The sequence below is a fragment of the Sceloporus occidentalis genome, unplaced genomic scaffold, assembly GCF_023333645.1.
Source record: "Sceloporus occidentalis isolate IW3139 unplaced genomic scaffold, rSceOcc1.0.p SCAF_5, whole genome shotgun sequence".
Lineage (NCBI taxonomy): Eukaryota > Metazoa > Chordata > Lepidosauria > Squamata > Phrynosomatidae > Sceloporus > Sceloporus occidentalis.
This window is the reverse complement of record NW_028316985.1, coordinates 159,307,884-159,333,818: the sequence shown is the minus strand read 5'-3', so window position 1 is coordinate 159,333,818 and position 25,935 is coordinate 159,307,884. Positions and strand designations below refer to the sequence as shown.

The window sequence follows — 25,935 nt, the reverse complement described above, 5'->3', positions numbered from 1 at the left end:
ATAGGCTTTTAACCTACCTTCTATTCTGACTCTGCCTACTTTGTGATGTGACCATCAAACCCAAAAGTCCAATCTGCATTTGAATACACATTTTTAAGGACCATTTCAGAATCTGAGTTGACTTGTGAATAAAAATGACACAACAGGGCAGTCTAATTATTGCCATAAAAATAAACTATTTTAATAGATATATAAATAAAATGTTTAGCTTAAGTTTTCTCTGTTTGCCTCTCCACACCATTTCTTAAACACAGTTGGATTTGTTTCTTTAAAGAAAATTGAGAGTGACTATAGAACCAAATAATCACCTTGGAGACAAACACAGTCATGGTTGTTTGGATTTTACAGTACAGTACTTTCAAGACAGCTACATAATGCACCATTCTTTTTGCAGTAACAAAGGACTAGTACTACCAACAGAAGCCATAGGACAGGTATGCATTACTCCTTCTCTTCTTGTTTTTCTTTCCTCTGCAGTTACTTCTCTACCTTCACACAGGATTTTTCTATTGCTCATCTTTCTCCAAAAGCAGAAAGTACACAACAGAATCCAACAGAGGGTGATGCTATATGTGGGCTAAGTAGTAGTGTGAATGGGCTGGTTCCAGACCCATCATAACCATGTAGTGGCCCAAAAGCAGCCAAAACTGGCAAAACTCAGGTCGAGGACAAAGTGCCTCCCTCCATTCTACATAGGGAAGTGAACTTAATTGATTAAATTCAAAGATATAGCCGTGTTAGTCTGCAGAATCAGTAAATAGAGAGATCTTGTAGCACCTTTGAGACTAACTGAAAGAAATTGGCAGCATGAGCTTTCATAGACTTCAGTCTACTTCCTCAGATGCATTTGCTGGAGTGGGCTGATTGCAGAATGCTTTGTGCTCCTGGAACATGACCAGAGGCAAAAGTGGGACAAGGCTGCACATCTGGTTCATTGGATCTTTGCCCTTGGCCTGTTAGAATCCCTGCCCTGTTAATCCAATAAGGGGCTGTACAGCCAGCCCTATAGGGGCAGCTCTGTTGCCACTGGAAGTGCTGGGTTGGGGACACTGCAACTGCACACCACGCCCTAAACCCGGTGTAAAAAGGAGCCATGAAACACAGCTCCTTTTTGCGCAGAAGAGGTGCCATGACCACCCCAGTGCAGCATTAAGGAACAAGGGACATCATCGTGGTGCACGCCATGTGTGCACCAAGATGGGGCCCGAACTGTGCAAGTAGGGCTTTGAGCATGTGAATGCTCAGCCCTACCTGAGCTCTAGTTTGCCTGCTGGCCAGCACAATATACCAAGCTATACAGGCTCTAAGTCCCCTTCATGTATGGTTTCATGGTTGGCAACTACCTTTTAGAGAAGGGTGGACAAAGAGTGGTCCTGTAGCTGCATGAGTCCCTCTCAGGCATTTTGCAGCCCTTGTCTTCTCCAGACTCTCCCTTTTTCTGGATAAACATGATGAATTGTTCTCTTAGAACTCACTTTTTAAACATACAAAATCACTGTTTTAAACAAAACAGTGTTTAAGCCCACAGGCAGAAAACTGGCTCCTGAATATACCATGGCCACCCCCCTATGTTAGTGATTAGAGCTTTTGCAAGGGCTGTTACACTCACATGGGGCTCTTCTTTATGCTACTGAAAATGAAGGTCCCACTGCAGAGAATGGAAAAAGTCCACACAACTAGGAACATACACTCTCTCACACACACACACCTAGGAACATGCATTTGCTCTCTGGAACACACACATAGACCTTTGAATTTGGAAACTAGAAGGGCAGAGGACATTTTGTCGTTTAAGGTGAAGAGCAGTACGACACTACACTGCCTGTACAGGATGGCCATTGCACTTTTCTTCAGCGTTGGCAATGGGATGAACTCTGTCACCATCTGTGAAAGATCATGCTGATGATATGGCTCATTCTATATGTAGATATGACTGGCCCTGATGCTATGCAATCTATCTCATATTGCAGTTGCTTAGTTCCTGCTCTGCACACTAGAATGAATAGGGACTGCTTAGTAGCAGTGTTTGGCGAATGTCATTAGATGGTTGCAACTTTGTGCAATTACATGTGGATATAATATTAATTTCAATTAGATTGTGCACACATAAACCAGTCGACATATTTCTATAATTATAGCTGTGTACTAGCATTTTCATGTGTGTGTGTGTGTAGCTTGTTTTTATTGGAAGAGATTGTAGCTTGGCACATTCTGGGAAGGGGGAAAATCCTTTCCAGTTGAAATTCTGGCAACATTTAATTAGAAGCAGCTTTTTCACAACTAATTCAAGCTATTCTAATGGTTGAGTATGTTTCATCAAGACAATTTGAGGGGCAGCTCAAAATCATGGTAACATTTTGCCCCCTTTTTGTCTATATTTTCTCTGATCCATGGAGAACATTTAGCAGTATAATTTTTCAAAATTTTGTTAAAATAATAATAATAAAAAAGACATATTTCAGCACATAACCCTTCCACCATATTTTGTACAAACCAGCTTTTAAGCACTGGTGATATGGTATGAGTAAATCTTTTTTGTATGAAAGAGAAGATGGCTAATAAAGGTGGATAACATCAACAAAGTTACCCAGACAGGTAGCAATGTGTACTGCACCCTAGACCTATTTCTGAACATGGCAATAATGATGTATCGGCAGTTCTACTGTATTGAACCACTGAAAATTATGAATTTGGGGCAATATTTTACTTTAGTTCAGCAATGACAGCTTGTGACTAGGCACATTTATGTGGACATCTGACTACCACTGTATGTTGGGGGTGGGGGGCAGAATCTTTTTGGTATATATGCTTAGAATTACAGCAAAAGTAATCAGCTGAAATTATCCACCCATAAGGCAGCTCAAGGAATGTCCTTTTCTCCTATTAGGTTTCTTCTTGGTTTTATTTTTCTTTTGTTTATTCTCTGCTCTGTTTTTGTTTGGTTTCTTCTTCTTTTTCTCCTCTTCCTCGAACCATGGACCCCAGACTCCTCCATTAAAGTTGGGGTTACTCCTTGGGTCCTTAGGTGGATATCGAACAGGGACAGCTGTCTTATTGAACTGAGAAAGTCTACGTAGCAGCTGCTTTACTACATCAGGATACTTACGGGAAAGATCCACTCGCTCATAGGGGTCAGCAGTGATGTTGAACAGCCACACTGTTTTACCAGCTGTCCATGAAACTCGCTCATTGTGCCAGCGACTAGGACCTGCATTGCTAAATGATTGAGGAGGGACCCAGTCACTGTACCCTGGATTTCCTGTCAGTAGTTTCCAATGGTTCACACGGATAGCAGACTGAATTGCTGTGTTCCATATCCCAAAGCCAGCTGCCCATGAACCATTTCTGGCTTTGGTGTAGATGGGATCAATGTTGTGTAAAATATCCATTCTGGGAGACCGTCTGCCTTCACTGATGGTCTCCCATACATCATAGCCATCCAACTGGGTGTCCTCATCAATTTGTCCTTCTGCTAAGGTGATCAAAGTAGGGAACCAATCTGTTATATGTATAAGCTCCTTGCACACACATCCCTTATTTTTGAGTAGAGGACTATGGACAAACCCAACTGCTCGTATCCCTCCTTCCCAATAAGTTCCCTTGCTTCCTCGGAGAGGCCAGTTATTTCCACCAGCTGTTGGTTGCCCTCCATTGTCTGAAGAGTAAATGATAACACTGTTATTATAATAACCATACCTCTTTAATGCAAGGGTCACATTGCTGATAGCTTCATCCAAGCATGCCAGCATAGCAGCGTACCTGCGCCGGTTTATATTATTTATTGATCTGTAACGTTCATAATATTTGCCTGGAGCCTGAAGTGGTGAGTGGACCGCTTGGTATGCAATATATAAAAATATGGGTTTTCTGGGGTTATGGGAGGCTAGGATTTGTTGCACTTTTTGTGTGTACATCTGTGTGGAGTACATGCCATTATCATGATCCCAAGCAGCATTGTCATTCTCATATAAGTCATAGCCACACATTCGAGGGCTATCACATTTGTAATGTGTATAATAATCACCGCTGCCCAGGAGAGAGCCAAAAAAAGTATCAAATCCACGTTGCGTGGGCATACATTCTTTGCGGTAAAAGCCCAAGTGCCATTTGCCAACCATGTGAGTTGAGTAGCCAGCTTCCTTCAACTTTTGAGGTAGTGTAGCATTATCCAAAGGTAAACAGTTAGGCTGTGTGGGCCTTATGACAGAATGCTGAAGGCCTGTGTGAATTTGATATCTGGAAGAGAGAAGGACAAAAAAAGAAGAAACCATAGATTAGAGATAAGGAACCACACAATAAACATAAGAGAAAAAAAGAAGAACCTAATTTTAAAACAAAAAGAAAGTGAAAAGAAATTAAAAGTAAAACTACCAGGACTTGAGTGAACAGTATACCACAAAGCACATTTCCATATATGTTTACTCAGGGATAACTCCCAGTATTTTCAATGTGACCTGTTCACAGATAAGAGATCACAGGACTAACTGTTTAAGCAGGTGACCCTAAACTATTTGGCCAAAAAAAAAGGATACTGAATAATGGGATAGAAGAATTTTTATGACAATTGGTACAATAAGAACAAATTGCATGTGATAATCCTAATTCCCAGAAATCTCTAAAATTAAGTCTGTTTGCTGTTTTGAGCAACTAGAGGGCTTGTTGTTGTTGTGCTAGGACAAAAGTAGCTGGACACTGTTACTTGGTTTTCAAGATGGCCACAACCTTAATGCATTATATAGGGTCATAAATCAATCATAAATAGGTCATAAATCAGCCATAAATCAATTATAATTCCATTATAAATTAATCACAATGCAGTAATAAATCAACTGTATTGCCATAGCAAATGTAGTATAATGCCATCGTAAATCAATCATAATGCCACTATAAATCAATTGCTGTGAATGTACAAAAAATCAAGTAGAACATACATGGGGGCTGATGGTTTCATACTTAACCATTTGTTCAGCAGGAGGTTCCCCACTGCTGCCTGTTAAATCCCTTGGTAAGGGTTGTACCCCAGCCAATATGTTTGATTAAGTCCTATTAGGCAGGTGGTAGTAGGGCCCTGCATCTTCCCAAACTACAGGTCACCCCTTCCATAAACTCTGCTATCTTTGCTAAGATTCCCCCCTCCCCATCTGCTTTATATCAGTCCCTTCTTCCTTCTGTTAATTGCCACAGGAGGGGCGCAGCTCAACTTGGCTGCCCATAGCCCCACCCCTTCCTCTAAATGCAACGGTGAAGGTGCTGGGCAACTGAGTCGAAATGAATATCATCCCCCCTCCTGTAGACAAAAATACATGATGACAGGCCACATTGATGTGACCCTCTTGAGCCAGCATAAAAATAGCATCCAGGAGAATGTGCCATAACATGGAAACTGCAGAAGGTCCAATATCCTGATGAACTCATCATTGCCCAGGAGAATGAAAAGAATGTGCAGATCATAGAATCATAGAGTTGGAAGAAACCACAAGGGCCATCCAGTCCAACCTCTTGTCATGCAGGAAATCTCAATCAAAGCATCCCTGACAGATGGCCATCCAGCTTCTGCTTGAAGACCTCCAAGGAAGGAGACTCCACTACACTCGGAGGGAGTGTGTTCCACTAACGAACAGCCCTTACAGTCAGGAAGTTCCTCCTAATGTTTAGGTGGAATGTCTTTTCCTGTAGCTTGCATCCATTGTGCCGGGTCCTGTTCTCTGGAGCAGCAGAAAACAAGTTTGCTCCCTCTTCAATATGACATCCCTTCAAATATTTAAACAAAGCTATCATATCACCTCTTAACCTTCTCTTCTTCAGACGGTATCCAGGTGGGAAGGAGTGGGAGGGTTGCTGGAAAGGAGGAGGAAGATCCAGAGGAGGAGGACAACCTGGAAGAGCCTGATGAACAAGGATGAAGATGGGAAGCAGCTGGGAGAGGAGAGAGGGGTGAGGCCCATGGGAGGTGAGGTAGTGAGGTTATAAGGCGGAAGGGAGAGGTGGCCGGGAGGAAGTGTGGTGGAAGAAGGGAGCGTGTGGAGGTGGACGTGACAGGGGCAGCTCAGGTGACCCAGAGTCTGAGGAGAGATGGCTGGCCAGCGCCCCTGCAGCACAGTCGTGGGCAGGTAGCAGCCGGATCCCAAGGAGCCTTGCTTATGAGAGACCCCGCATGGGAGAGAGACTTGGAGGGGTCAAGAAAGACACCTGGTATCCTTACCCCGCTTGAGGGGACCCGGAGAAACTAGAAGGAACTTGTTGGGACGAGAAGGGCCAGCGCTGGGAGCACGTCCCAGTTCTGAAGCACAGGAGAAGGCGGAGGTGGAAGTGGGTGAGGAAGGGCGAAAGACCACTGAGTCTAGGAAGACCGACTAGGACTGACGAGTGACGTAACTCTCAGTGGTTGTGGGACTTTGTTGAAAGTTTGGGGGAGGAAGACGCTTTGTGTTGCTATTAAAGTTTGTTGCACCGCATCACGTGTGTCAGGTGCCTTCTTAAACCAACATGGAAGTGAGGAGCCTGACCGGCGTCCAGGGAATACAGACCCTGCCCACACAGACTAAACATCCCCAGCTCCCTAAGGCATTCCTCATAGGGCATGGTTTCCAGGCCCTTCACTATTTTGGTCGCTCTCCTTTGGACACACTCCAGTTTCTCAACATCCTCTTTGAATTGTGGTGGCCAGAACTGGATACAGTATTCCAGGTGGGGCCTGACCAAAGCAGAATAGACTGGCATTATTACTTCCCTTGATCTAGACACTATACTTCTATTGATGCAGATGATAATGTGTCAATGCAAGTTCGATGATTTGGGTGACTACATTGTATGTGATATTCCTAATCCCCAGAATACTTTAAATTAAGCCTGTTTGCTGTTTTGAACAACTTGTTTTCGACAGTATTTTAACCACACTTTTTCTTTAATTCTGCAAGAATGCAAGAAAGTGGTACATCAATAGATTTAGTCTTCCTTCCCTCACCACAAATGCACAGCTCTGAACAACATGTAACTACTAGTGCACAGTATGTAGCAACAGGATTCCAGTTTTTCCATCACAGTGTTTGAGAATTCTTGCCGTAAAGTCTGTTCCATAAGTTTGTTCATCTAGTTTTTAATCAAATACATTTTTGCAGCTTATAGTGCAAACTACTTTTACCAGTCTTCCTGCCTATAAACACACTAGGTAAAGGTTTCCCCTTGACAAGATTGTCTAGTCATGTCTAACTGTAGAGGGCAGTGCTCATCTCCGTTACTAAGCTAAAGAACCAGTGTTGCTACAGACGACTCTGTGATCATGTTGACAGCATGATTGAACAGAAGGCTGTTAACTTCCCATTGAAGCGATATTTATTTATCTACTTGAACTTTTACATACTTTTGAACTGCTAGGTTGGTAGAAGCTGGGACTAGTGATGGGAGCTCATCTCATGATGCGGTGCTTGGGCCTTGAACTGCCGATCTTGCAATCATCAGAGTCAGCATCTTAACCACTGAGCCACTGCATTCCTTATAAACGCATTAAAAATATCAATAGTACACAGAGTGCCTTGTAATATGATCACATATTTAAATTCCAAAATAAGAATTTCTGTTTTGAAAACATATGGTACCCACATGCTAATAAAATGGATTCAATATGATAATTAGCAAATACGTATTCTGAAAGCCATCACTTAACAGCCATTTGGCTCAGAATATTGGTGAGAAAACATAGGAAATATTAAGAATTACAAAATACCATGAATTTTTTTGTCTCTCTTCAATTTTGACACCATTTTTGCACAATGTACTGTATATACTCATGTATAAGTCTAGAAATTTTAGTCAAAAAATTGACCCAAAAAACCTGGGTCGACTTATCCATGGGTGAATGTAAATAATAATAATAATAATAATAATAATAATAATATATTTGTGTTTCCCCACCTCTCCCAAAGGATCGAAGCGGGGTTACAGACTACTACTTTAACTCATTACTGTATTTTAACTCATATATATATGGAGCCATCCCCTTCCTCTAAATAGAGTGGTAAAAGGCGAGAGCTTAGTCCATCCTGGGAGCACCAAAAAGAAGCATGGATTCCCTCTATTCTCTCATCCATTCAGCCTTTAGTATGAGCACAAACAGTTATGCCTGGCAGAATTTTCTAAGTTCTTTGGCATCATTTTCCTTTGTATCATCCTTTACATCCTTTGTTACATGCCCCTAAATTTTACCCTCGACTTATCCATGGGTCATATCAAAATCCATAATTTTGGCCCCAAAACCTGCCCTCGACTTATACATGAGGTTGACTTATAGCTGAGTATATACGGAACTTGATGCGTCTTTTCTTTTCTTTTAAAATATATTTGCTGGTGACGAGATTTTAAAACTACTCATGGATTTTTATGAATGCAAAAATACAGGAACATTAAGATATGCTTCATCTACTTCAGAGCTGCCATTTTAATCCCAATAGTACATTCAATATTTTTAATACTAGTGTATCAAATGATGCCACTATGACAGGTAGTATTTGAATCCACTAACATGTCTGGTGTTACATTAAGTGGTCTGGTACTCCCACAATATTACCTGTAATGATTGCAGCTTCTGTACATGTTTTAATGTGAATTAAATTATTATGTAATTGGAGCCACTGTGCATTGAGCATTGGACTGTTACTCTGGAAACAGGGGTTTGAACCTTGGCTTGACCATGTAAACCCATTGTGTAATGATTAACAAGTCACACACTCTTAGACTCAGAGGATGGCAATGGCATCCAAATAAGCTTGCCAAGAAAACCCCATGATAGGTTTGCTTTATGGTAGTCATAAGTTGGAAACGACTTGAAGGCACACAACAACAACAACAACAACAACAACATCTGCCAATGTCAGCCCAATCACTATGTGTGTTGTAACCATATACACAACCACAGAATCTGTTTTAACCATGTAAGCTGCACCACATGCAATGTGAAGCAGCATGTAGCTCAATGCTAAAGATATTTACGTGGAATAAAGTCCTACTTAGCTAAAGTATTAACTATAAAAAAAAGTCTAGTCAGATTTAACAGTAATGTGTGCTAGAAATGACATCAACAATGCTGGCAAAAAATATATTGTCCCGCTGTCTTGATTTGGCAAGGAAAGTTCTGTTCAATCCTTTGTTTTCCCATTTTTCAGCTGTTTTTAAAATGTTCCAATTTCTTTCTCTTCCTGTTACTTTCCTTCCAAGCTTACTTCAGTTGCTGGAAACCAAGAGGCTGTGCAGACTGCCCCTAAGCTGTGCTGGATCAGGACCGTGGCAACCGCATGCCACGGCCCCAATCTAGCCTTTCCAGGGTGCGAAAAGGAGCTGCAAAAAGTGGCTCCTTTTTACGCCCTGCAAAGGACATGATAGCCATGGTTTAAGGCGCTCCTTTGGTGCTGTGTTGTGTAAACACAGTGCCAGAGGAGCATTGTTATGCCACACACTATGTGGAGTGGCACGCAGCATCACGCCACCATGGTGGCGGATTTGGGGTGTGTGTCATATGGATGCCACACCCCAACTCCACCCAGAGACTGGCCTTAATGGCCGGCCTGCACAGCCCCTAAGTTCAAAGTGCAAAGTAGCTTACACTAAGTTAATGCAACATGTGGGAGAGGAACTGGAGAATTCTTGTCCTTCACTGTAGACTCATTGGTTTCTTTCTTTTTCTTAGAACTTCAATTCCTGCATTTAAAAAGCTTCTTGTAAGGCTAAACAGACCAGAGGAGGCTCCACACATGGCCATATTGCCCATTTTTAGCTCAATTTTTAAAAATCCTAATAATACCCAAAACAGAAGTATTCTGCTGAATCAACCAAATTCCTTAACAGATCCAATAAAGCAGATACCATTTATTAAACAGAAGCACTTGCTAGTCAAAGAGCCAGTTCTGCAGGATTTAATTCTCATTAAGGGTAGGAACTAATATGATTTGTGCTGTTTCTGTAAAATATATTTTCAGTGTTATATTTAAATAATAATAAAATAATAAAGCTTTTATTTATATACCGCGCCTTCCACAGATCAGGGCGGTTTACATAAAATTACAGTGCAGATACAATAGTTAAAAACAACACCATACAGTATACAAGAATAGAATAAAATAAAACCAACTAAACCCCAATAGCCCATCCTCATAGCCACGGAAGAGGAGGGAGGCCCGCAGGATTTTTTATGCGGGGAATGCTAGCTGGAAAAAAAAGGTTTTCAACTCCCTTTTAAATTGGGCCAGGGAGGTAATCGAGCGGAGCTCGGCGGGCAGCGTGTTCCAAAGGGCCGGGGCGGCGATGGAAAATGTCCGCCTTGCGACGGAGGTAAGCCTAGCCCCTGGCACCTTCAGTAATAGCTGCCCGGATGTTCTGAGGGTGCGGGACGGAATGTATGGGGAGAGGCGGTCCTTCAAGTATCCTGGGCCCAAGCCATTTAGGGCTTTATAGGTAATCACCAACGCCTTATATTGGGCCCGGAAACGAATAGGCAGCCAGTGAAGATCTTTAAGCACCGGTGTTATATGGCTGGTCCTGGAAACACCAGTGACCAGCCTGGCTGCCATATTTTGCACCATCTGTAGTTTCCGGGATTGGTATAAGGGTTGCCCCATGTAGAGTACATTGCAGAAATCCAGTCTCGAGGTTACCAGAGCATGTACAACAGTTTCTAGGTCCCTCTGGGTCAGGTATGGGCGCAGCTGGCGAATAAGCCGCAGCTGATAACAGGTGTTCTTGACCGTCGCATTCACCTGAGCAGTCAGGTGAAGCGACGAATCAAGAAGCACCCCCAGACTGCGCACGGAGTCCTTCACAGGGAGCGTGACCCCGTTCAGGACAGGTGGAACCACCGCCATTCCTGGACCAGGGGAACCTATCACTAGTACCTCCGTTTTCTCTGGATTCAGCTTGAGTCGGTTTTCCCTCATCCAGCCCATTACTGACTCTAGGCAGGCCACGAGAGGAGAGACGCCATCCCCAGTCACTGCATCAGTCGGAGACATAGAGAAAATGATTTGGGTGTCATCAGCGTACTGATAACCCCGCGCCCCATGTCTCCGGATGATCTCTCCCAGCGGTTTCATGTAAATGTTAAATAGCATGGGAGACAGAATGGCTCCTTGAGGGACCCCAGTTTTAAGGGTCCGCTCATTGGAACGCACGTCTCCCAGCTGCACCATCTGGGACCTCCCAGAGAGGTAGGACCGGAACCACTGGAGCGCAGTGCCCCCGATTCCCACCTCTGCCAGGCGCCCCAGAAGGATACCATGGTCTATGGTATCGAAAGCCGCTGAGATGTCCAAGAGCACCAACAGGGACACGCTTCCCCCGTCAATGCTCAGACGGAGATCATCGACCAGGGCGACCATGGCCGCCTCAACCCCGTAACCCGTCCGAAAGCCAGTTTGAAATGGGTCCAGATAATCCGTTTCATCCAAGATCGTCTGAAGTTGGATTGCAACCGCCCTCTCGATCACCTTTCCCAAAAATGGCAGCAGCGAAACTGGCCGGTAATTATTATGAACCAGGGGGTCGAGGGAGGGCTTTTTTAAAATAGGTTTTATAATGGCCAATTTAAGTTCTGATGGAAATTGGCCCTCCCTCAAGGATGTATTAATAATCCGGCGTAACAACAAGGTTACCGCCGGTCCCCCCTGGGCCGCAAGCCACGAGGGACAGGGATCGAGAGAGCAGGTTGTCTTCCGGACACTTCCGAGGATCTTGTCCACATCATCGGTACTTACCAACTCAAACTGATCCAGTTTAATAAAGTCCACGGAGGCTCTGGATATCTCTACTCTAGGTTCTGCTTGAATGTCGGCATCAAGACCTTCGCTTATCCGAGAGGTTTTATCCGCAAAAAAGTCGTTAAATCGGTCACAGCAGGCCTTAGAAGGTTCAAGGATCTGGTTCAGGGCGGGAGGGAGCTGAGTTAGCTCCCTGACCACCCTGAACAACTCTGCCGGACGCGACTCTGCGGACGCAATACGAGCACCACAGAACGAATTCTTTGCTGCTCGTATTGCCTCTCCGTAGTCCTCTAACAGTTGGTCTAGGAGAGCCTTGTCGTCTAAGCAAAGGTGTTTCCGCCAACGGTACTCTAGCCGTCGCAGTTCCCGCTTCCTTGCCCGGAGATCTTCCGTGTACCAGGGCTTACATTTGGAAGCGGGCCTGAGAGGGCGCTTGGGAGCGATGCTGTGTATAGCCCTTGAGAGACCGGTATTCCAAATACCAGTCAGGGCATCAACAGAATCGCCGTCACTTCCAACCATGAACCCCTCTAAGGCTTGTTGGAACCTCTCAGGTTCCATCAGCCTTCGAGGGTGGACCATCCGAATAGGTCCACCACCCCCGGGAGGGATCTGGGTAGAGACCTTGATTTTTGCCTCCACCAGGAAGTGATCCGTCCATGGCAAGGGGGAAATATTAGTTATTTCCGCCCACGGATTTTCCGCATCCGAACTGAAGACCAAATCAAGAGTATTACCCGCACAATGCGTAGGACCCTCTATCAGCTGAGACAGGCCCATGGCCGCCATGGTATCCATGAATTCGCGAGCTGCACCGGGTGGAACATAGCTGGCCGTGAGGGAGATGTTGAAGTCACCCAGGACTTCAAATAGTATTTATTTAGTTGATTCATTTCCTGTGACTCATCTGCAGGCTACTATGTCTTTTGGATAGGCAGTCTGGCTGATCATATTATTTATTCCAGTACCCTCCATCCAATATAAATTTAGATTAACCTAACATAAGAGAAATTATTCAACATTATTAGAAACTTGTTTATAGTGTGGACTTTAAGTGGTTTTATTTTCAAGCGAGCGCGCACATAGCATGTGCCATGGGGGCATGCCCCATTGACAGTAATGGAGATCTGTGAATATCCAAGACTGCGGATCTCAAGTTTGTGAGAAAGGATGGTATTCATGCCCCTTCATTTAATTGAATGAGAAAGACCAGAGTTGTGGGACAAAAGAAGGGAGGAGAGCTTTGTAAGAATACTGAATCCTCATGCTATCTTTGCCTGAATTGCAATATTATTCCAAATCGTCAAGGGGAAAAAAATCAAGTGTGAATGGACATTTTTCAAGTTGGTTCCTATTTTCTCATTTTGCAGAGTAGATAAGGTTGGCAAACTACAGTAATTCAGCAGATACTTTCATGCCAGGTGGTAAAACAACCACACATTAAAATCCAAGTTTAGTGTCAAGAGAATGTTAGGTGATAGGAGAAAATGGGGTAACCAATAAAAGGGTTTTTCCTCACAAGGTTTCTGCCTCTCCCCTTGCTTCTTTCTTAGCATTAAAATTATTAATTTCTGGCATAAATAATAATAATAATAATAATAATAATAATAATAATAATAATAAATTTTATTTATATTTCCAGCCTCTCCCTGCAGATTGAGGTGGGATTACAACCATAAAACAGTAACAAAATCTAAAATCCATACAGTAAAACATTAACATTGCTAAAAAAAATACAACCCAAAGCAAAAAAATCATCATCTAAAATACATGGTTACAACCAGAAGTGGGGGTTTTCCTTAGTTCTTTATAAAAGTTCAGGTGGGTAGGCCGATCCATCTTAAGTGCCTTCTTGAAGACATCTAAGGTTGTGATAAGACGGATCTCTTCTGGCAAGTTGTTCTGTAGCTTGGGGCTATGTCTGTGTACACTCTGTGGGAAGTTGTTGATAACCTGGTCTTTGAATATTCTAATAAATTCTTCCCATATGTTATGAGAGTGTGGGGCGGATTATGTAGGGAGAGGCGTTCCCTCAAGTAACTTGGGCTGAAGCCATCCAGGGCTTTAAAGGTAATGACCAACACTTTGTATTGCACCCGGAAGCTAATTGGCAACCAGTGAAGGGATTTTAGCACCGGTGTTATATGGTCTGACCTAGATGCTCCAGTGACCAATCTAGCTGCCACATTTTGAACCAATGGAAGCTTCCGAACTTGGTACGTGGGTAGTCCCATGTAGAGTGCATTACAGAAATCTAAGCGAGAGATTATCAGTGCATGTACAGTGCGCCCGCGTCATATGCGGATATAACCCTATGTGGGAAACTGAGCAGGAGCGCGCAGGGCGCAAGGGGCGGCACGTCCCAATGGAATGTAACCTTCCACAACAACAAATAACAGCTACCATTAGTTCCAGCCTCTCTCTCTCTCTCTCGGTGTGTGTGTGTGTGTGAGAGAGAGAGAGAGAGAGAGTGAAAGTGTGTGTATATCTGTATTTTTGAGTTTCCCCCCACATACCCAGCATAAGGTTTTATTAACTGGCTTAAGACTGGCACAGGAATGACAGAAAGCTACATCTTTAGGCTTGGTTCGAAACAGTGGCCTTCCTTCTTCTAGCAGCCTATTTGATTGCTATGCTCAGTATTGGACTTATATCTGACTACTATTCCCAGCTAGAGACAATACATTAAATCAGGGGATGAAATCATGTGGCCATCCAGATGTTGTTAGAGTACAAGTCTCAGCAGCCTCAGCTAACATGGCCAATGGTAAGGAATGTTGGGAATTTTAGTCCTACATCTTAAAGATCGCATGCTTCTATCACAATATTAAATTGACACTAAAGTAAGTTCCACTGGTTCACTGTATTAACTCTAGTTGGGAGTAAAAGTTGGGCTTAGGCCAAATAATAAAGAAAGATTTCCATTTCTCTTTCACACATGTGTGTGGAACGTGATCCCAATGAAATCTGTTTTTCCCCTGTTGAACTGAAAAAAATTACAATCAATTATATTTTTTATTTATTCATGATAAGATTTCAAGGGGATCTGTAGATCCAACAGACCAATATTATTTATGTAGATGTGCATTGTCATGGAGAGGGGATAAAGAAGACTTCAGTTTGTATCATCAGTCATAAATAATCAACATCAGCAATCAACAATGAAAAAAAGTGACAGATGAGAATTAAGTATTTAATCAGTAATGATCAACTAACAATCACCACCAACAAAAAATGCCTTCAGATTTTCAAAGCACTTTCAGGCGGTGCATTGCTCGTAAATAATTTTGAAACTCCCCCTATTTTTATCCATCCAGGAGTTGCAACGAATGAAGGATCTTCCAATGTAAACATGAAGCTTTGCTGAGGCAAGAGCTGCACAATTCATTTTAATGATTTGCTGGGAAATATCAGGAATCACACTCATAAATATGTGACAGTATACAGGCAGGCATCAACTACACATTGGCAATGCAGAGCATGTTTCTTCTGCTGTCATTGTGACTACATGAAGAACAACCACAGTGCAACAGCTGGAAAGCATGTGTGTATGGCTATTGTTTTACTTGCTATATATTTAGTATAGTTGTGAAACTGTAGCTAATGTTCTCAGCTTTACCATTAATTTTGTTCATTCACATCCTGGAAGAAAAAATCTGATTGCATAATCCAGTTTCTTAACGTATTTTAAATACATACAGATGGGACACACACATACATACACAAAAAGAGAAAGTTGGATGGAACCTAACTCTTGCCACGCAGATACACATTTCCCTTGAAATCTGAGAATGGGGAATAAAAGAAAAACTTCTTTTTAGTCAAACATGAACAATTGCAACCTGAGAAAGAAAGTGCTTCATTATGAAGTGCTTCTACTGTAATTGGATAAATAGAAAGCCTTATAAAAGAAGGCTGGCATGTCTACAGAAATTTAAGGGAATGTCTGTCTCCTTAATTATCACCATCTGCACCACCAGAAATGCCGCTGGGACAGATATGTTTTTAAGCAAAATATTTCCATGTTATTATTCCAATGAACACCCGTGTAAGGCGTTCTCTTGTGCACTCAGTATGGAAGTGACACTATGGGCCAGAACAGGCAGGACAAAATAAAGCAGCTTCGGGTCACTTTGAAGGTATGCTGTTTAAATGACACACACATCTTAAGAGCCTGGAAGCTGCGCCAAAGCTGCACTCCAATCCTTAGGACTGGAGAGTGGCTTTGGTGCAGCTTCCAGCCTCTTGGGACACATGCAGCATTTAAACAGCATACCTCCGAAGTGACCTGAAACAGCTTTATTTTGGCCTGTCTGTTCAGGCCCTATGATACTGCTACAAACACCAGAATAGTTCTTTATATCCAATAATTTTTCAGCTCTGTAATCACCAGTTATTTATTAGAATCAGAGTGGTGTAATGGCTAAAGATGTTGCACGAGGGCAGAAAACCCCACTCAATGCTCCTTGACGCTCACTGAGTGACCTCAGACTAGGATTCCTTATAAACTTGTGAAAATAAAATAGTGTTAGGAAGAATCATGTGTTGCATCTTTTGGTAGCTTATGTTATGATGGGGGGCTTATCCCATTATGAAAGGATGGCCTCCTCCCCATTTGGACCACCAGTGCTGTTAAGTATGAATTTCAGTTTTGCAAAGTTTGTTCAAGACAAAACTTGATAGGCGTGGGGGAGGTGAAAGAAAGAGAGAAAGAGGAGGAAATTAATGTGACAGAATACTTTCATTAAAGTTAGACATTTTGGGATTTCTTTCCTATGTAGAAAGGGAAAGAAGCTTACGAAGGACTGTTGGGATATATAAATATATTAAAAGGTAAGGTAAAGGTGTTGCCCACTGACAAGGTTGTCAAGTCATGTCCGATCTTAGGGGGCGGTGCTCATCTTCGTTACTAAGTCAAAGAGCCAGCATTGTCAGAGACTACTCTGTGATCATATGGTGAGCATGACTGCACAGAACGCATGCTTTCAAATTGCTAGGTTGGCAGAAGCTAGGACTAGTGATGAGAGCTCACCCCATCATGCGGCACACGGGACTCAAACTGCCAACCTGCCGATCTTGCAATGAACAGAGTCAGCATCTTAACCACTTAAGCCATAATATATTTATTATAATATTTAATATATATATATCTAATATCATTAATATTTATTTATTATAAATAAACTGAATATGAATCCCTTCCTGCAGGAAGCTAGCAATTTTTATTATTGATCTGTTGCTAATATGTTTATTATATATTACCCCTTCTGGGACGCGCTGAGGCTTCATCTGGCACGGCTTTCAGCGTATGATGCGGATGCATTGTAATTACTAAAGCCAAATCATGACCAGATATTATTCTTCACCCCATATATCTGTCAAGGCCTTTGCAAGATTCTCCCTACCCTTGGGAGATCACTTTTTCTAATCCAGTAAAGTATGAGCACAAGAATTTTCCACAAGCTATTTAAGTCTTCATTTAGCATGGTTTCTATTGCTGGCATGGGAAAATATTAAGTTGTACATTTTAAATCTGTATTTTAGCATATTTGATATCATTAGCTATTAGGGGGTTGTTGTTTTTATCATAAGCCTAGAAAATTGGGCTAGTTAGTAATTTAAATTAATTCAGAAATTCTCTGGAGGCATTCTGGCTGAAATAACAAAAAAGCCAATTGCCTCATAATTTATACAGACAAAATAAATGTAATTACATGCGTGTGTGTGAATGTTTTGCTAAAGTATCTCAAGGGTGGAATCTGTAGCTTAATTAAGACATATTTAAACACTTTGAAGACAACATAGTGCATTCCACATATAGTTAAGCTTACATAGTCTGTGTTTATGCCTTCGAACACAGTTCTCTGTATGCGACTATGTAACTACTGTATAGTGGTAGAGCACAAGCCTTGCATGAAGCCAGTCATTAACTATCTTAAATTCTGGGCACTTCTAACTGTTAGAAAATAACAGATTATGAGATCTGAAAGGCATCCGTTCATGACCCTGGAGAGCCAATGGCTGGTAACACTGGTGTGATGTGGCATTTGTTTTTTGTTGTTAACTGCCACTGTCAATTTCGACTTATGGCAACCCTATGAATGAGAGACTTCCAGGGGCCAAAACAGACACCATATGCCATGGCCTCAATTCAGCTTTTTGCCAGCCCACAAAGAGGTGGCAAAATGTCATTCCTTTTTGAACTGGCAAAAAGCTGGCTTTTCCACTGCCACGGCGGATTTGTGCCGCTCCTATGGAGTGTGGTGTATAAATGCCACACAGCTGGAGTGCTGCAAAGCTGCACACCATGTGGTTGGGAGGGTTCTGTGAAGCCAGCTTAGGCACGGCATCAGAGCATGTGGCATCTAAACACCACGCTCTGATGCTGCCCGCAAGCCGGCATAAAGGGACCATCTGTTTTGCCCCCAAATTACCCTACTATCAACAGTCCTACTCAGGACTTGAAGACTCAGGGCAATAATTTCTTTGTTTGAGTCTATCCATCTGTAATGTGGTCTTCTTCTTTTTCTACTGCCTTCTACCACAGACCAAACTCCTAGCTGCCTTACCGTAGAAGATAGTTAACATCCAAAAGCAGTGAGACAGGGTTCCAATGTGTCTTTTAATCTTAGCCCTCTTTTGATATGTTGTAGTATTCTGCAAATGCAGAACCCCCTCTGTGTGCTTTCAAACCAAGCTGAGAAAATTATCACAAAATAACAATGGCATGTTATTACAGTGTCCACCCAGCCCTCTTTTTTCCCCAGTACTAAATGTCAACTACATTCTTGGCAAGACAATAAAGGAACATGCCTTTCTGTTGTGCTATTGCAATAGCAGGTGCCCATCATTGGCTGTGTGTCAGAAATTAGTTCATAATCTTTTAACAGAACTTAGGTTTGCTTCCAGGAACAGTCCCTACATGAAGATGAGGATTTAAGAAGAAAACCAGAACAAACACCTCAATGCGACAAAAGGAGATGTCCAGTTTCAAACAAGACTTGATTCCACTTGCATACTATTTCAGTAGCAGATTCATTCAAAATTATGCAACCACATTGTGCAGTTAGAAGCAAATCAGTCTTTGCAAGGGCTCAGTATATCAACATAGCTGGGTGCCTTGTGACCTTAGAGGGAGTGACTCAGATCTGTGGTGGTGGCACCTGGCAGCACAGTGGGATGCATGTGTAGACAGCAACCTGGTGTCACATAGAGAGCTCCAGATTTCCCTACAAAATCTGGTGCAAAAGGCAGATTTTTAAAAACTGTATTAAGGAAGGGATAGGGAGGATTCGATGTGGAATTGGCCTTACAGCGTGAAGACAGTTTACACTTGAACTTAGGCTTTGGCCCTCTGTTGTCCAGATGGGTTGTGGTGAGGATGGGGCCCATGTAGACAAGTTCTCAGCCTCAGAAGAAGGCAATGTCAAACCAAGCCTTTCTGAAAAAATTTTGCCAAGAGGATGCCATGGCAGGTTTTTCTTAGGGTTGCCATAAATTGGAAACAACTTGAAGGTACACAGAAACACAAATTAATTACCTACCTTTACACTTCCATATTGGTTCAATGATAGATATTTCAAACTGTATCAGTTAATTAGTACTTTTGTCTGTTTTTCCCTCAAAAAAGGCTATAAAGAATAAGAAAAGGCACAAATATGGATTGTAAGGAAAAAGACCGAAAGGATTTTTAAAGTCCTTTAGGGTTCTTTGCCTTGCATTCCAAACATTTAGTTTCATATTTTACCAGTTTTGAACTTCAGACTTAAAGAAAGGAGGAGAAAGATGAGCTGGCATTGAAGACTAAAAATCCAGACACATTAACCAACCTCAGGTCAGTCACAATTTGTACAGATTATCATTCCAACTATCTACTCAGTCTAGCTGAAAATATAAACCATATTGGCAGTTTACAGAAAACATCTTAGCCAACATTATCTTTTGGCAGATGATCTCCAAGTGTTTCTGCCTTTGGATTTTTTAAAGCTTTCCATAAAGGGAGGGAAAAAGACAGAATTTCAGGAACCAGCATCTGGGGATCCCACAAACATCCAAGGGAAACACCAGTGTAATAAACCCCCCAGATAACCCAACCATATTGAATTCAACTGATATTAGATTTGGCCTTCAATCAACCTTCTTTTCACTGACTGGATTTTTCCAGATATCTCTCGATAAAGCATACTTTTTTGTTGTACTCCCCCCTGCTGCCCCGGAAACACATTGTTGTTTGCCTCTACCTCTTGAGAAAAGAATATTTTTATACACACTCTAAGCCCTCCATAGATTTATCGGGACTGAGTGTAAATTGTGATAAAATTAATTAAGAAGTGAGAATACAAGAACCTGATTAGGGCTCACTGTAAACCAGGTATGAACTTAAACATCATTCTTTGTTTTCCATGACTCTTTAAAGTTTTATTGTTTCAGTTTTTGCTAAAAGTTCAGAGATTGAGAGCCAGTAGGGTGTAGTGGTTGAGCATTGGACTATGACCCTGGAGACCAGACTTCGTTTTCCCATTAGACCATGAAAATCCATGGGGTGACCTTGGGAGAGTCACACACTCTCAGCCCCAAAACCCTGTGACAGGGTCACCATAGGTTGGAAACAACTTGAAACAACAACAATACGGTAGATTATCATTAGTTATCTCTCTGACCTTTCTTCACTACAAAACTGATAATTACTATTTATGTACCACATTGGATGAAAGAAGACAGGAACTGCTAGTTCAAATTATGTTCATTGTTATGGGGTAGGGAATGGGGAGCAGTTCATCAGGAAAGGGGGTATAACTGCTAATAAGTGTAGAAAGGCAGTATATTCTGAAACAAGTTTAACGGGAAAACACAAAAGAAAGAAGACCCAGATGTGTCTGTCTTTGAAAAATGCAGGATGGATTTGGTTGTGGCATTTAAGAGACAGGCTGTTTCATGCTGATGTTTCAGTTTTCATCTAAGTCACATAAGCTTCCATTTTCCTCCTTTGTTTATACAGCAGTACATAAATATTTTGTGAATTACATTTCTCTGGTTGACAGAATGAATGTAGGCTTCCTCTTTCCAGAGTTGTGTCATTTCTGTTATTGCAGACTCACTGGATCTTCTAGAGTCAACAAAGAATAATCCCACAAAAAGCAAGTATCCGCAATAAGAAACCTAGCCCATTGGCTCACACAGTAGAGCATCAAGTTCCACACTTCATATTCTTAAGATACAGCTGCATTAAAAACAGAAATTGCATTGTGTCCACTGACAAAGGCTTATAGTTTAGATTAGCCAGCTGAGATATCCCTCAGGATTGTCAGGGTCTAGGCTGTATTTGACAGGACAGCTCCAAATCCGGGGGCAGTGTCAAGAAAAACACCCAAAGCAAATCAAACTAGTCCTTAGGCTCATCCAACAGTTCCTATATAATAATCTTCCAGAAACTTTACATTCCAAGATTAAAACTCCAGGTATTCTGAGAGGAAGAGAGAAGAAGAAAGAAGAAGGGAAAAGGAAGAAAAAAGAGGAGAAAGAAGAGAGGAGAAGATTGGGAAATAAGAGAAGAATTTTATGTATGGGAATGTATGTTATGAATATTGGATGGATTTATGTTTATATGTGAAAGAACTTATATTTTGTACGTGAATGATTAAACCTTAAAAAACAAACAAAAATAAACAACTCCAGATATTCTGTTGAAGACAGTCTGAGTGTAAAAGAAGGGCAAATAACAAACAACAACAACAACAACAACATGGTTTCAATGGTGAAGGCAAGGATGGAGTCAGAAAAAAGTCCAAGTTGGAGACCAAAGACAACACTCTTATTGTCATGAAGCAGGAACTTCTAATGAGACTCCAGCGTGGGTTTCCCCTTAACACATAACCAGAACAGTCATTTAGAGAGCAGATAGTTAACAGGCAAACATGCAGGGCTAAAGCACTTCTGTAAAGCAGAGGACGAAAAGTCCAATTTGATCAGCAAGAGGAAATGTTAGCTATACTGTACTTTGGACAAGCTTGTTTGGGAACTGGCCAATTCTATAATGAAAAACCAAACCACTTCAAAAACAGAACAACACGTAGTACAAGCATCAGTCTCCTTGGCCTTCATTAACCTGTTTCCTAAGGATTGTTCATGTATATGAGAGGCATCTGTAACATAAAGATTTCACAGTCTTTACTCTTAAAGAATCAATGTTTTAATAAACTTATTACAGGAAAGCTTCTTATGTTCTTCTCTGCTTCCCAAATTTCCACTTTGAAGTTTTACTTGGAGTCTCTTACTGAGTACTCAAAAGTGATCAACAGAATGAACATTTCAGATTATGTACCTTCATGAAATTCAGTCACAGAAATGCTGGACAGACTTTAAAAAGCATGTCATGACTTTAAAGAGCATACACTGGATGAAAACTGCTTTTGTTACAATCTAATTAGGTAGGTACCACAGAGCAGGATAGGATGCCTACCCTATTTGAACTACAGCTCTAGAAAAGATGGTTTTAGCATGGTGAATAAGGGTGCCACCTGAGAGAGCTCAGTTCTTATAGTAGTAATATCATGCATACATACACATATACTCTTTCCTTGTTGCCAGACAAAATGCTTCCTTTTATTTAGCTTTTGAGCAATGTGCTTACAAGATGTCTCAGAAATTCAAAGTAAAACTCTTTCTAATTATGGAAATTTCTTCCAGTTGCATCATAAACTGATGTGACTTTCTAAAAACCTAGCTCCTGAAGCCTCCACTGAAGAAAATGGTGCTGGTAGGGCAAATACTCTAGAGATAAAGTGAATGCCAGTATGACTTTTTACACAATGCTGAGGTGAAAAGCCCTTCCTTTTGGCTCCCATTTCATTTCTAAGTACTAATTTATGACCTGAGTATCCATTTCCAAGACAGGGAAATTTTCTTCTGGCTTTGGTTGCTCCTTTGAGACATTGCAGGAGTTGCATCTCCATAGTAAACTTCCATGCTGCTTGGATAGCATCTGGAACTAACTCAGAATTATATAGGACCAATTAGGTGATAATCAGTCAACCCCTCCCCATAGTTCCCAGTTTCCAAATGCTGTCAAGAAAGCATGGGACAAAGCCACAGAAAAATAATTTCCACACTGTTGTGATAACAAACGAGACTAGATTGGGAAACTGATTCCCAGAATCTCTCTCTCTCTCACGGTGTGTGTGTATATATATATGTGTGTGTGTGTGTGTGACTGGGGAATTTAGGTAGTTAATCTAGCCATCAAAGGCACTATACTACCTTCAGCATCTTATGGATAATTAAACCATTGTATTCTTATGGATTTTTGATGAAAATTAGGATGGCTGGTTAGGAAATGTGGTGCTCAAGTTATGGCTTATTTAGGGCTCCTTTTATGACCACTAAATAATAATAATAATAATAATAATAATAATAATAATAATGTTTATTTCTAGCCCGCTTTTCCAAAGATCAAAGCGGGTTACAACATGAATACATCAAACAGTATACAATATAAAACATACCAAACATAAAACAATATAATATTGTGTTATATTGTATAATATAATTCTTCACATATAACTGTATAGTGGTAGCAGTTCAAATGCAGGTGCTCATTATCACAGCCATGACTTCCAAAGAGAGTTGAAAAATGCAGCCAGTTGTGTTGATTCATATCCATAAGCCAGTTCTAGCAGTTTTCATTCCTACCTGAAGTAAACCTAGTCTGCAAAGAGATCTTATAGCACATTTGAGACTAAGAGCCTGAACATGCAAGCCAAAATAAAGCCGCTTTGGGTCACTTTGGAGGTATGCTGTTTAAATGATGCATGCACCCTAAGAGTCCAGAAGCCATGCCAAAACCATGCTCCAGTCCTAAGGACAGAATATTTCCAAAGTGACCTGAAGCAGCTTTATTTTGGCCTGTCTGTTCAAGCCCTAACTGAAAGAGAAAAGTTGGTAACATAAGCTTTTGTAGACTTGAGTCTACATCTTCAGATGCTATTAGTCGTAAGTGATCATTCAAGATCAAGGCATGCCAAATATACCTTAGGACAGAGAAAGGCACAGGTCATGATGATGATTTTTATTTATAGCCTTTCCCCAAAAATTTTGACTCAAAGCAAAACAAAACATACCTCATCATAGGATTCTCTGATAATATTTCTAATTTTGATGTATGATTGTGAAAACTGGATAGTAAAGAAAGCCAACAGGAAGGAAATAAGTTCATTCAAAATGTGGTGCTGGAAAAAAGCTTTATAGATACTATGGACCTCCAAAAAGACAAATAAATAAGCCTAAGAGAAAATTAAGCATGAACTCAGTACAAGCAAAGATGACTACTAAGGCGGTTGAACTTTCTTGAGATGACATGACTCACTGGAAAAGATTATAATGCTTGATAAAGTGGAAGGCAATGGGCCACATTAAAGGTAGAATGATTCAATTAAGGAAGCCATGGCCTAGAGCTTGCAAGATCTGAGTGGGTTAGTTGATGACGAAGGCTATTAGAGATCTTTCATTCATAGGGTTGTCATATGTCAAAAGTTGACTTGACAGCGAATAACAACAGTTTCGGGTGGATCTGCATGGTTGAAATAACGCAATTTGATACCACTTTAACTGACATGGCTTCACCTTAGAGAATCCTGGGGTTTATAATTTTGTGAGACACTGACATTCTTTGCCAGAGAAAGCTAAAGACTTTGTAAAACTATGAATCCCAGGATTCCATATGATGGAGCTACAGCACTTAAAGTGGTGTGAAGATGCACCCATACAATACAGATTTTTTTTAAAAGGTGAATATTAAAACAGACCTAAACTATTCACAATATTAAGATAATTTACAAATATACATAAAAACATAAAAAACAGTTCTGTTTAGAACAATATAGCACCCTCTCCTAGCCCATTCTTTAAAAGCCTTCTGATGGAGTACGTGGACTCCAACACTGGCTCTGAATCATCAAAAATGGCACACACAGTGTCAGTTTATTCCTATGACTTATAGGGTCAGTCAGAATAAGATTGCAAGGGTACGGGAGTGCCCAGCACCACTTCTGCCTTCCCCTGCATCATGACGATATATAAAAATAGCAGACATTCTTATGAAATTCCCTTCTCCAGTTCATACACCAGTAGCTGAATTATATTCTGAAGTGGGACAATTTAAACTCATTGTAAAACATTAATAGTAGTATGTAATATAAAATTTAAAATGTGATCATCTATAAATATGGACACGTTTTAAAAAATGTACAAACTGGGCATTTCTGGGGACCTACCTTTCTCTGTTCTACAACATGTGTCTGTTAATTTAGTCACCACATATTTACTTTTATTGTATGAAGAATAAGGACCATTAACATTAGTATACAGGGGATTCAAATGTAGTACTCTGATGTAATTCATGCAACAACCCTGTAAGCCTTACAGAATTTAAAATATTCAAAACACTGGCGCGTTACAGACCGCCCAAAATGGGCAGTCTCATGCCGCTGCTGGTTGCTGCATCCGGGAACCGCAGCAGCCAAACCGCACGGTTCCCAGGCGCAGCAAGAAAGAAGCGCCAAAATGGGGCTTCTTTCTGTGCCCTGGAAGTGGTGCCACAAGGCACAAGGCGTGCACTCACAGCGTCACTTCCACTGCGCAACGCTATGCATCCGTGATGTCAAAATGGCAGCACCCATCTGTATAGGGCGCTGCCATTTTGACGCACTCGTTACGTGCGAGGGGCAAGGCGTGTCAGGAAGCGCCGCCCCTCACGCGTAACGACGGCGCCTCATGGGCCCGTCTGTAACACGCCACTGTTAATTTAACTATGGGCTGAAACAGACCAGCACCTTCAGCCAGCTTCAAGTTGGCTTGGGTGTGTGGCATTTACACTTGCCATGTCCCCAGGTTACCCAGAAGTTGCGCCAACAATTACATGCCGGGCGGTTTTCAGGTGACTTGGAGGTGTGGTCTTCAGATGCCACATGCCCTGGAGCCCTTGAAAAGCCAACTCCAGAGGCAAGGGCAAGGCTTTTTTTCCATCATAAATAGGAGTAGATTTCTTCTGCTACTATTTGGGGTGAAAGCTGGCTGGATTGGGGCTACACATCTGTTTGCCACAGTCCCAATCCAGCCTAAATGGGGTGGCTCCAAGCCATCTGTTTCATCCCTATAAGAAGAAATTTCTAGCCAAGGCTTTTCTGAATCTCAGGAG

At 41.6% G+C, this 25,935-nt stretch overlaps 1 protein-coding gene across 1 annotated transcript in view; it reads right to left on the bottom strand.

Annotated features, from left to right (window-relative positions):
• Positions 1 to 2,528: 2,528 nt before the first annotated feature.
• The window catches only part of ARSJ (arylsulfatase family member J), a 40,952-nt gene continuing 17,545 nt past the window's right edge, over positions 2,529 to 25,935 (bottom strand). The window contains exon 2 of the mRNA XM_089527069.1: positions 2,529 to 4,236. Within this exon, the coding sequence (XP_089383195.1) occupies positions 2,841 to 4,236 (1,396 nt within the window). The 3' untranslated portion in view covers positions 2,529 to 2,840. The remainder of the gene's footprint in view (positions 4,237 to 25,935) is intronic.